We start from the raw sequence: 11714 nt of genomic DNA on the forward strand, positions 1-11714 counted from the left end.
TGGGGGAAGAAATATGTTGTTTTTATTAAGTATTTCATCGTATATGGGGAGCTGAATTTGGTCGTTGTGTGTAAGAGAGAAATTTTCAAAATTTATATTGCAAGCGTACTTGTGTAGGAAATCTCTTCCTACGATTCCATCGGTTTTTATCGGGAAATTCCGGTCTGCTAGGTGCATTTTATGTTGACTGATTCCGTTTCCTAAATTTACATTCAAATGTGTGGTTCCCAATTTTTCTATACGTTCGTTGGTTATTCCTGTTAGATTAATACATTCTGCGTTGTTTATTGGATAATGTTCCAAAAGGTGTGCTTTGCAAACGCTGCTCCAGTGTCTTATAGAAATAATAATTCTGTTTTTGTTGCATTTTTAATATCTGGTAATACATACTTTGATAGTTTTGAGAGGAAGAAGATATAGGAGTTTGCTTGGTTTAGGTGTTAAGTAGATGCCTGGTTTAAGTGTTCTGTCCCGAATTCAGGGGCATCGTCAAGGAATCCGGGTGTAATCCGTTTCCGTGGTTTTCTATTGCTTGTATGCCGTTTTCTCTTTTGTTGTTATTCCTTTGATTTCTGTTGTTATTGTTATTTTGATTTCGATAGTTGAAATTCCTGTTATTGTTATTGTTTCTATTAAAATTGTTGTTATTGTTATTGTGATAATTAGAATTATGCTGAATTTGCATAATTCTGTCGCACTTCAAAGTGGATACATATAAAGATATGTGATCACACTACACGCCGTTGCGGTATGATGATCAAATTACTTGTGCGTAAATGACTACATAGTGATGTGGACACGGCTTACAGCTCAAGAAGAACACAACTACAATGCCCACACGCCTGCTGCGACAAGAACTAGGAACATTTTCCTCCTTGGGTTGGCCACAAAAACTCATTAAGTAGTAACTTTTTCTAAAATTCCTTGTCATTGTAAACGAGCGAAACGAAAGTGGTGTTGGGTATCTAATGGCCCGTCTTGCCTGGCTATAATGTTCTTACTTGCTTTAAACAAAGTTTTGGGGCGTCTTATTACTTAGTTATCTCTGCTTCTTAGTCTCTCCCTTTCTCTCTTTCCCTCTCTTCCACTCTCGTTAAGAATGCTACTCCAACGGAGACTGACCCCGACAAACGTTAATATTGGCTATTAAAATCCCTTTCTTTCTTGCAAAATACCAAATTCGTCCACTTAGGGTCAAGCAGATTCTCGTAAGCAGACAAGATAGCATAGTTATTAGTTATTAGTATATTAGGAGTTCACATTTTAATAAAAGAAAAACAGATTTTGATTTGATTATTAAACGTTAGAAACACGCGTAAAAAAAAAATTCTTTTATTTTTATAAATACTAAGCACGTAGTCCATATAAAAGTAAATATACATTTAGTTTGGTGAGGCGTGCTTTACTGCGTTGAATGCCCAAAAAGGAAATCTCTGCAAAGGAAACATATTTCGCTAGTCTGAATGAATGCTCCATAACACAGTTGCATGCGCACAAACCATCCAAATAATTTTTTTCTATTGCCCTTGAGGTTAGCTATTGGTATCATTTGGTCCTTCAATTGCACGGAACGTAGAATTTCTCTACAAGAATATAATTTTGAACTTATTGGTTATACTTTCCCCATTCAATAACACTTACTCACCCCTTATTAAACGCGTTGATGTAAAGCTCGTTGTGGATTCATGTTTCGATTTTTGTATTCTCATCAATATTATATAGCAAGACATGCATATGAAAGACATTTATATTTAAAGATAGAATAGATAGATAGGTAGTTATCCGACCAACTATCCGAAAATTAGTTTCAAAGATGGCGGTACAAAGCCTTAAAGATTATGAAGCTCTACAAAATTGAGTTCAAATTTTAGATATTTAGAATGATTCTCTCTTACTTCATCCTTGAGTTGGTCAAGCCAGGCTTAACATTTATCAGAAGAAGTGATTGTTGAAACTGACTGATCCTCCAAAACGTTAACAACGGGTGCAACGATTTCGTCAGAAATTCGGGTGCTGCCACCAAGTTTCTCGTATTCAGCTAAGGACGGACGAAAATTATAATTTTAAATTAATGACTTTAAAAAAATTTTTAAGAGTTTATATTATTTATATAGTTGTTGTTGTTGATATATTACTTTAATAAATGCAAAGATTTATTATGTAAATTTGAATGACACAACTCACAAACCTTGAATGGCATGCTGCGCTCTTTCAGCTTCTTCGGGAGTACTGTATTTGATAAAGAAAACCTCCGGTTTAGTGAACTCCTTATTGACGGCTTCTTCTATGGCCGTCTGAAATTCGACGGGATCATGTTTTCGATTCAACACATAAATAATTGTTTTCTCTTGTTTAGCAGCATCTTTGAAGCGCGCAGCCTCTTCGCTTAAACTGGTTACGGGACTTTTAATAAATATAATGCGATAATGCTTTCTTGGCACCGTCGAATCTGAATGCAATTTTTGCTCATGTGGATATTCTGGTGCAAAATGTAAATAAATATCCTTTGTTATAGTCGGTTGATTCCCCAGCGTCTGATATTGCTCTTGCGTATCGAAACTTTCTCCAATCTGGCCTGGTGGGGGCAGATAATGCGATGCAGTCGAAAACACAGGGGAATTGTGAATATCATCGATTCGTCTTGTTGTTTGAGTGCTTGCAGGCCTCTTGACATTGGACGTAAGAAATTGGTAACCTTGAGGCTTTGACGAAACTGTAAACTTCAAATCAAAGATTTTAGTATTGAAAAAAAATTTGCACATTTGAACTTAACATACTTTCTTGTATATGTACATGTATATATATATTTTTATTTTTGTTTTAAAATGCAGTAAGTAACTTGAGTATTTTAAAATAATATTTGTTTTTTTTCTTTATGTATTGTGTATTTTTTCAATCACTTACGACAGCTACACCCATTAGCATAATCATTGAAAAAATTGTATCCATAATGAATTGTATGCGTGAACTTTTAACAAAGACAATATAACCCAGTTATTAAAGTGAGGAAACTTTTATCTTATATGAAATACGTTAAACGACTAAACGTTAGCAAAAGACAATTTGAACTTTTATAAACAATTTTGGCATCTCATTATAGCGATGGACGCAAAATGCGCTATATAGGGCAGCTAAACTTGAACAGATAAAAGATCTCATAAAATAGATATTAAAAATCCCTTTCTATAAGCAAACGTTGATCGAATAATCAACAGAAAGACAAAAAACAATCCTCGCATCCCTGAAGAATTCCAGATAACACTTGTGAAAGCACTATTGCCAATCAGAGCCACAATTAAATACCCTACACCTTCCTACAGTTATTCATATGACTTTCCGAAATGAGGCGTTGAATAGCAAGTAGTCAAAAAAGTATACCATTCGAACCAACGTACCTCCTTGGGACAAAACACATCAGTGCAGGTTAAATGCAAGAACTCAAGACGGACGGACAAGCATAGAGCTATGTAGAAAGTAACTTTGAATTGATTGCAATACCAAAAGCTGAGTCCATATAAATACTTTAATACGGATGAGTTGCGCACATAAAGACTTGGATAAGAAAGAAATGGTAGAATGGCAGTTGATAGCATTTGAGAACGAATGTGTGATAGGCGAAAGTAATTGGATAGGAATGAATGATGGGTTAAAGCTGATGTTTGACAAATCCACATCGCTGTATAGTTTATAGTATCGCGTGAGGAAGGCAGCTTTAAATAGCTTAATACGTGTGAAGTGCGGCTATCCTACTTTTTACGCAAAAATTGTCAAAAGGAAGCCATGTAGCAGGCTGTAGGAAAGAAAGCTTAACTATTTTACTATCCATCTAATATTGTACAATATTAAGTAAGCAAGTAAACATTTCGCGGACATATTTTCTAAAGAGTTATGTTAACAAAAACTGCAGTTGCGTATGAGAATTAATATAGATATGAAGGCAAGAAGTTAAAATATCTACACAAAGAATGGTGACAGTGACTGCGAAAGGACGTTAGAAATTAACTTTGCTTAACTTTTTTGCCTACAAATTTTAATGCTGCGCATATGTACAATCGATCTGTTGCAGATGTGAAGATATGACACCTTGATTAGACCTACACACACATAGCTAACATTATTTTGCAAGTTTCGAAAAATATATTTAATTCTACGTTATTACAACAGAAAAATTAAAAGCAATCATGGCTTTATTATCTCTCGCACAAATGATTTTAGGTAAAGCGGATGCGTAAGATCGCAGTCTTTGTTTTTTCATATCACATAAAATAAGGGATCGGATTTTTTTTTTTTAACATGATGTCAATGGAAAAAACTAGTTGAACGGAGGTATTATTTGCATTTATTTTATTTACTTACCCATGAAACGCAACTAGAACAGTTTAACAGTCGAATTCAATTCACTCTTAGAAGTAAACCTTATGCTAATTAATATTAAAAAGTAGTGTAAAGTATATAAGAAGAAGAAAATATATATAATAATTATTAAACAATGAGTCATGGATAAATAAGTAAAAAGGGGAAATAGCATGTACACAACTAGCAAAGACGCACACCCACAGCCACTACAGAACTAAGTTGCAAATGAACCCCTAAGCGAGCGCATACATGCAAAAGCTTGGCAACCGATACAGTAAACAACGATTCATTTTCAAATCATAATGAGATGTTAAGAGTAAAAGTTGGTTTAAATACGACATAGACAAATCGCGCGTATTAAGCAAAGTTGTTTTGATAGACTTTAAAGAATCCGTTATTGAGATTAAGTGACAGACATTATTTAGATTTCTGCAAACAACTCTAAAGGGGTTAAACAGCTCATAATTATATTTACATTGACCCAGCTTAATGAACATAAAGTGCGTAGAGAAGCGGTTGGGGAAAAAAAGCTTATCTCACCAAGTAGTAGTAGTGTGAACGAATCGATAGTTAAAATAAAAGAAAAATAAAAATTATTTTTGCTTTTCTAGCACATTTCAACTCTGCACTGACAATATTGTTATACTCTCTCTAGCGATTTTCTTTAAAACAGAAAACAGCTGTTTCTCACACATATGTTAGTTAGCAGTTTTGCTTACATTTCAACGAGACTTCAAAAAGAGTGTAATCCGGAGAGTTTGTGCATTTAAATTGAAAAATAATTGAAAAGAATATGACCAATTTGGAACGGTGGCTTATTTATTTAATGCTGTTCATTGTGCCATATTTCGGCGCGTTGTTTGCGGCCATTAAAACGTTACGTGTAGAAAAGTGGTTATTACCATTACAACTTTTACCGTACATATTGATTATTATGTTTGGTGTAAGCCGTTAAGCCCAAAAACTATATAAATGGACAACTATTCAAGCGTACTTTTTATTTATATATTATAGTTATATGCGGCCGGTACTGTTCTTTATCGTACATTTACCTTAAACGATTGCCCGGAAGCGGCCAAGGAATTGCAAGAACAAATACGTGAAGCTCGCAAAGACTTGATTGCTAAAGGTTTTAAATTTTGATGATTTGTATTAAAGGAATGACTACTTTTCTGTATAAATAGAAAAAGTAAACAAATGAGGATTCTATCAATAAAACGCAATCTAATATGCTCTTCCATAACGTTGCGTCTATTGATTTCAATTAAAATTAACACTCAATCGCAAGTTTTGTATTCATATTTGTTTTTATTACGCGATGTAAAAGAAAATATCTTAATATGTGCTTTATTTTTATCCGATATGTGAAGTGGAGTTAGTATAATGTAATACGTACGATTGCTTTATTCGCTTAGGTATGACGAATGCATTTTGCATCAAAAAAACTGGGTAGGTATGTTCGCTCTCATATATGCAACGCTCAAAACAGGTCTGAGAAAACTAAACAATAAACGAACTAAACGAAAGCGTAGAAATTCGTTGGTTGCGATTGCAAACGTGTTCTTATATTAGATTTTCCACATGTTTGTAAAGCTTAGATAAAGTGAAAAGCGAAACTGATTCACTCTTCTACGACGGTGTATCCGTCTGTTTTCAAAAGACTGATCTTGAGCTCGACATGTTTCTTATCACTTTTCTCGGTGCCAACTGAAAAGTTAGTTACACGCACCTCAATTGTGATAATAGAAAGATATAAAATTTTTTTGAAGCAATAACTTTTGTTATTTATCATAGTTGTTATTAGTATTAAATTAAGCAAAAAAGCTGGTTTTTATAAATATGATACTATGCATATCTACACATACATCTTGTACATATATTTGTATAAGATAATGGTAAGCATCAAAACATTCGGCCTAAGCTGAAGATAATTTTTTCTTGTTTGTTTGTTTTTGGTTTTGTAATTGCAATTAAATAAAATACCACTCGCTCTTAGAATTTAGTTTGAGCCTAGAATTGAATACGTTGTGATCGTACAATATAAATCCGCGGAGAAATTTTATTTAATTTGTATAGATATTTTTCTAAAGAATAATATGACTAAGTTGATTGGAGTTTTCATGGCATTCGTTGCTCTTGCTAATGCAGTAAAGGTAACTTGAAAGAGAAACTTGAATTTTGTGACTTAAATTAAGTATTGTATGTACTATGTGCACGTGAAAATATACTTGTATGCGAGTATATACTTGTATGTTTGCAATGTATGTGAAGTAAATATGGATTAAAGTAAAAATAAAAAAAATCTGGTTCGATAGATAAAAACAATGGCCCACTCACGGTTTGTTTTCTTCGAAAAATTTGAAAACAAAACTATCTCAGCCAAAGATCTCAACATAAGAGTTCTTTATATATACAGAAAAAAAAGAAGAAAAATCTGGGTTTAAATATGACTAAGCAGTTATGTAAATTAAAAAGTTATCTAAAAGTTATTATAAAAACTGTATTGCCAAAGGGGCGTATTGATCCATAATTTTGGCAAAATTAATAAATGAAATAGGTGTAACCCAATCATGTGTACTTAAAAATGCATTTTATAATAAAGATAGGTTTTTCTATATATTACACCGCTTGTGGTGCAAAGGTAGGATAAGTATTTTCGGGAATCTGCAACAACTTAAAAGGACCTTTATTATACCGATCGATTCAAAACATGATTCTAGACCATTTTCATCTAAGATTGTCTGTAAGTCTGCCCGCTTACGTTTAACCTACATCCGGAAATTTTAATGAAATTTGGTACACTGGCGTGTTTTGGGTTGATGACGAACACTATTGAAAATGGTTTGGATCGGTACACTTTTTAAAGTCCTTTTCAAAAAAGTATATATAAATAACTGTAGGGTGATGTAGGGCATTTAATGGTGAAATCTGGTTTAGTTGCCTGATCCGTTTATACAAGATTCGTTTTATTTATAAAACGTTTTTATCTCTAAAGCTGAGAAGAGTAAGACAACGATGAATAGTTAATAAAATCAAATGATATTAACCGCTTATAATACAAATACACAACACAACAGGGTATATACTAGAGTAGCCCGGTCTCATTACAGCTAAGCACTCTTTATTGAAATTTACATAAATTCTTTATATAAATGAAATTTGTTTTAAGGCGCACCTAATTTTCTAGTTCTGATATATATGTACGTACTACTTGAAGCCAAGACAATTGAAGAGAGTATTATGAAAGCAAATCTACAGCAATTCCTAAAAAATTCTTCTCAATTTGCCTAAACTTTTTCTTTATTAAAAGCATCGCATTAGGTACAAATAATCCTAAGGACGTCCTGAAATTAGTAAAGGAACGTACTATCTATGTCTAATGTCTACTGCCTAGATCTACTTTTCTTTTCTAAACTACACTCGATAGCCCGTGTTGCTAGTTCGCAATTGCTTCTCTTTTAGTCATAAGAATCGCAATAACAATAATAAAAATATTCCAAGCCATATATCAAGTAGCAATCTCCAACTAAGCTGAAGCGAATCCTTTTTACATTTACTAGATTTTTATGCACAACACCCAAGAATAAGGGAGTGATCAGCGTCAGATTCTGAATCGATTTAAGCACGTTCGTCCGTCCGTTTGCGTAATGTCTATTATAAACATTATCCTGGTAAATTTGCAAAGCACTGTGAAAATGACCTAAGGCGGTCACAGGGTACGCCCACAAAGCTTACCTGCCAATGCAACAAAAACTGTGAACACCTTCGCTTTGGCCATTGTCGTTTGTTACTTGTACAGTATAACAAAGACACGAAAGTAGAAACAATCAGGCCCGCCAATCCAATATTATAGAGTATAGAAGAGTCTTTTTTTGGACAACGGTGATGGTTAGAAAGATTTCTTTCAGGACCGAATCAAATTTTCTTACTTAATTTTATTCAATTTTAAAATATAGATTATTAATCAATACCTATTGGCAATTACCGTGTATACTTCATAAATTTTAATTGTTCTTAAGGTACCTGTAACCATTTACTACGAGTCGTTGTGTCCAGATAGTGCTAAGTTTATAAGCGAACAACTTTTCCCGGCAGTGAAAAATGAACTAAGAGATCATGTTGACATTAAATGGGTACCATTTGGCAAATCTACGGTAAGGGAAGGATACTTGTATATATATATATATATATATATATATAATGTCTTATGTATCTTATATAAAAATGTAATTTTACAATTTTAGTATACAACTCAAGGATCGGAGATATTATTCACTTGCCATCACGGCCCTAATGAATGTTATGGAAATAAAGTGCACGCCTGCGCTATAGAACACATCCAGGCCAGTTCTTATCAAACAGAGTATACTCGTGAATCTCTCATTTTGAATTTTATTCATTGCATGATGAAAGCTGGCAAAAATTTCCCAGATAATGTTTATCCTGGTGCAAAATGTGCTCGAGAAAGTCATGTCAGCACTTGGGAGAATATACAACAGTGCGCTAATAGCACTGACGGTGAACGATTACTAATGGCACATGGCCAAACTACGAACGCCTTTCAAAATCCCTTAATCAGTGTACCAACTGTCGTCTTTAAAGAAGTAAGAACATTATCAACATTGTGGTCTCTCGGTAACAAAATTGTGATTGTTTTTTTATTAACTTGCAGCAATATGATCCTAAAGTGAGTATGCGTGCTCAAACTGATTTTCTCGGTGCTTTGTGTAAATACGTGCCTCAACCTCAGCCAAAAGTTTGTGAAGCGAATAGCTCTGGCGTGAGCATAGTAGTTGCTCCTCTCCTGGTTTTATTTATTTATTTAATTCAAATCTTGGCTTAAGTTTTGAATTTTTTTTTTCTTTTTGAAAAATTTTAATTGTATAAAATTTTCAAAATTTTCCTTTCGCCTTATTACATTAATTGGTCTTACATAAAAAAAAAAAAAATCTTTTTTGAATTCTTGGAGTGATGGTCTTTAAATTGCGTATAATTTCTGCAGTTTCTGCATCTATATATCTAATAATATATATATATTATAATCCGTCCAGAAAAAGCCTTGTAAAGAATATAGAAAATGCTAAACATATATATGAAACATAGTTTCGCTTATAAATATTTATGTAAAAATTTATTTTAAAGTGCAAATACACATACATACATATTCTTTTATATATTTACATATTATAGAAGATTTTAATGTTGAAAAGTGCAAGAAATAAAAGAAAAGAAAATGACATACAAAAACACCTTTGTAAACACGCGTTTGTTAATATACGGTTAGGGTTAGGGTATTACGTAGAGTTCATGCGGCAAAGGTCATTTCTCATTATTTCACATTTGATATTTCAAATATTAGAACAACAATTTTTAGTTATTCAAAAGCACAGCTACACAAATTTCTGTAATATTTTACAAATACAAGCGAAGCGTAAAGAGGAAGTCATTGTAGTTGGTTTAGACTGCCTCTCTATATACAAGCGTTCCTTCTTTAAAACGCTGCTTGCAAAGCACACTTTCGCTACAACATGGCACGAAATTTGCCACAATTGTAACACGATGTCTGCACAACAACATGGTAAACAAGTAACAACATTATAATCGGTCAGGTCGACCTTCCTTCACCACTTCGCTTAGTACAGTTATGCACTTGTTTTGCTAATAGTACAACAAAATAAGATTCAATTTTCGTAGGAGCGGTTTTACTAGAAGGGGTTCATAAAATTTTCACAGCCAAAGCACATGTTGAACATCAATTTTGACAAAAATTTTGAAAATTGCAATTTTTTTTAGCCTTTTCGATAGCGTTTGTCCAAGGAGTGAAACCACTTTACACTGAAGCAAATTTCATCCGAATATCTCAAAAATTGATAGTAGAATTGATGTAGATTGAACACAAAAATACATGGACAGACATTAGACGGACTTTGATAAATTATATCGTTCTACATGATATTTTAGTTGAAATAAAAAAATTTCTCATAACACAGCACGATACGAAATAAATGTGTTAGGCAAGGGACGCTTGCACATATGCGCTATTCGTAAAGTCACCGCCCTTTATATCAACAATGAATTAAGTCTATTTGAAAATTGAATGCTCGCTTGGTACCTTCAACAATTTTCTCAGATCATGCAAATGTTAGAAATCGTCGTCCTTGGCAACAGTGCACCAGTGTTGCTTTTGAATCAGCAAGTGAAAGAACGAAACACCTTGCGAAGAAATTCCTTGCAGTCTCTTTGTGATAATCGTTATTAGGGTAGGATCCAAAAAATAGGTCGAGATAGTCCAAATTCGACACAGTTAATTTTTTTATGTTAAATTGCTATTATGATAGAATTTTCGTCGCGAAAAATTGAAAATTATCCCTTTCTGTCGAAAAATTAGCACAGCCGTTCCAAAGTTTTCACAATGCCGAAATACTACTACTAAGCTACTTTTCTCGAGAAATTTTAAAAATTAGAATTTTTTTTTGATAACGAATTTTCAGAATTGGACGTTATATGGGGAGTGGCCGAAAAAGTGAATCGATCTGAATTACAAGCTGTACCGTGAACATAATTTTACATGGACAGGCATCAGACGGACAGACAGGCTTGGATCAATTCAGATTATGATTCTGTATCGATCGGTATAATGAAAGGTAGGTCTCTTCTACTTGTCACATACGACCGCACTAATGTACCCTGTGCCACAAGTGATGTAGGGTATAATGAATGCTATAATAAAGAGCAACGAAGGCGCTAATAATTAGTAAACACAACTTTCATCCCGCGCGCAAAGCAATAATGAAAATGTGTTAAAATATTCAAATGTGTTAAAATTTTCATTATTTTTATAGAAACTAAAGGCAATCAATTGAGAAATGTGAAATGTTTTTACTGCTTAGGAACGTGCTTGTTAAAGATCGAATCAATGCGTTAGGTCATGTTGAAAAGTCTTCGCGATTTCGAGCTGCATTTCTCAGGCTGCTCTTTTCAAAGGATTCCAAACTGTCGTGTGGTTGATGTTTAGTGCCTCTGCTATTTCCTAAGAGCTTGCGAGCCGGTCTTGCTAAGCCAGTCATAAAGTTTCATCGACTTTTTCGGTGAGTGCGAGCTGCATCTTTGACATCGAAATTTTCGGAACTGAATCGAGCAAACCACTCTTGGCTCTTTCCACAGCATTCTCACTGTACACTTCGCAAAGCTTTTTTACCTTTCTTATAGTAAAAAAACATCACATGGGGTATTTCTTGAGATATTCCACACATTTTCAAATCAATATAATTTTTTACACGAGCAAAGAATTGGAAAACGGTCTTCACAAAAAAATGTTAAGGTAAATGGTAAATGTCACCTTTTAAGCACATGTTTGT

General features: G+C 33.6%; 3 protein-coding genes across 4 annotated transcripts; 2 read left to right on the top strand and 1 right to left on the bottom strand.

The window, feature by feature from the left end:
- Positions 1 to 1710: 1710 nt before the first annotated feature.
- On the bottom strand, positions 1711 to 3065 carry LOC119639764. 2 transcript variants are annotated; one of them, XM_038037408.1, is made up of 4 exons: positions 2905 to 3065; positions 2189 to 2720; positions 1896 to 2038; positions 1711 to 1828 (listed from the first exon to the last, which is right to left on the bottom strand). In XM_038037408.1, the coding sequence occupies exons 1-3, from the start codon at positions 2947 to 2949 to the stop codon at positions 1923 to 1925; spliced, it is 693 nt and encodes a 230-aa protein (XP_037893336.1). In that variant the 5' UTR covers positions 2950 to 3065; the 3' UTR covers positions 1711 to 1828; positions 1896 to 1922. The 2 variants fall into 2 exon arrangements, with proteins under 2 accessions (XP_037893336.1, XP_037893335.1); XM_038037407.1 differs by having other exon boundaries at positions 1711 to 1846.
- Positions 3066 to 5138: 2073 nt separating this feature from the next.
- LOC119639786 (dolichol-phosphate mannosyltransferase subunit 3) lies at positions 5139 to 5885 on the top strand. Its single transcript, XM_038037443.1, has 2 exons — positions 5139 to 5299; positions 5371 to 5885. The coding sequence occupies exons 1-2, from the start codon at positions 5150 to 5152 to the stop codon at positions 5497 to 5499; spliced, it is 279 nt and encodes a 92-aa protein (XP_037893371.1). The 5' UTR covers positions 5139 to 5149; the 3' UTR covers positions 5500 to 5885.
- Positions 5886 to 6329: 444 nt separating this feature from the next.
- LOC119639784 (GILT-like protein 1) lies at positions 6330 to 9209 on the top strand. The gene is made up of 4 exons (XM_038037442.1): positions 6330 to 6509; positions 8376 to 8510; positions 8601 to 8960; positions 9029 to 9209. Exons 1-4 carry the CDS (start codon positions 6453 to 6455, stop codon positions 9197 to 9199), a joined length of 723 nt encoding a protein of 240 aa, XP_037893370.1. The 5' UTR covers positions 6330 to 6452; the 3' UTR covers positions 9200 to 9209.
- The last annotated feature ends 2505 nt before the right edge of the window (positions 9210 to 11714 follow it).

The sequence above is a fragment of the Glossina fuscipes genome, unplaced genomic scaffold (assembly GCF_014805625.2).
Source record: "Glossina fuscipes isolate IAEA_lab_2018 unplaced genomic scaffold, Yale_Gfus_2 113, whole genome shotgun sequence".
NCBI lineage: Eukaryota > Metazoa > Arthropoda > Insecta > Diptera > Glossinidae > Glossina > Glossina fuscipes.

Bases quoted from the DNA above. Each gene is read 5' to 3' on its own strand.
- LOC119639764 (XM_038037408.1), bottom strand. From the start codon at position 2,949: ATGGATACAATTTTTTCAATGATTATGCTAATGGGTGTAGCTGTC. The intron at 2,721-2,904 runs GTAAGTGATTGA...TTTGATTTGAAG, and splicing joins TGCTAATGGGTGTAGCTGTC to TTTACAGTTTCGTCAAAGCC. The intron at 2,039-2,188 runs GTTTGTGAGTTG...GTCCGTCCTTAG, and splicing joins AGCGCAGCATGCCATTCAAG to CTGAATACGAGAAACTTGGT.
- LOC119639786 (XM_038037443.1), top strand. From the start codon at position 5,150: ATGACCAATTTGGAACGGTGGCTTATTTATTTAATGCTGTTCATTGTG. The intron at 5,300-5,370 runs GTAAGCCGTTAA...TATATATTATAG, and splicing joins TATTGATTATTATGTTTGGT to TTATATGCGGCCGGTACTGT.
- LOC119639784 (XM_038037442.1), top strand. From the start codon at position 6,453: ATGACTAAGTTGATTGGAGTTTTCATGGCATTCGTTGCTCTTGCTAAT. The intron at 6,510-8,375 runs GTAACTTGAAAG...ATTGTTCTTAAG, and splicing joins CTCTTGCTAATGCAGTAAAG to GTACCTGTAACCATTTACTA. The intron at 8,961-9,028 runs GTAAGAACATTA...ATTAACTTGCAG, and splicing joins CAACTGTCGTCTTTAAAGAA to CAATATGATCCTAAAGTGAG.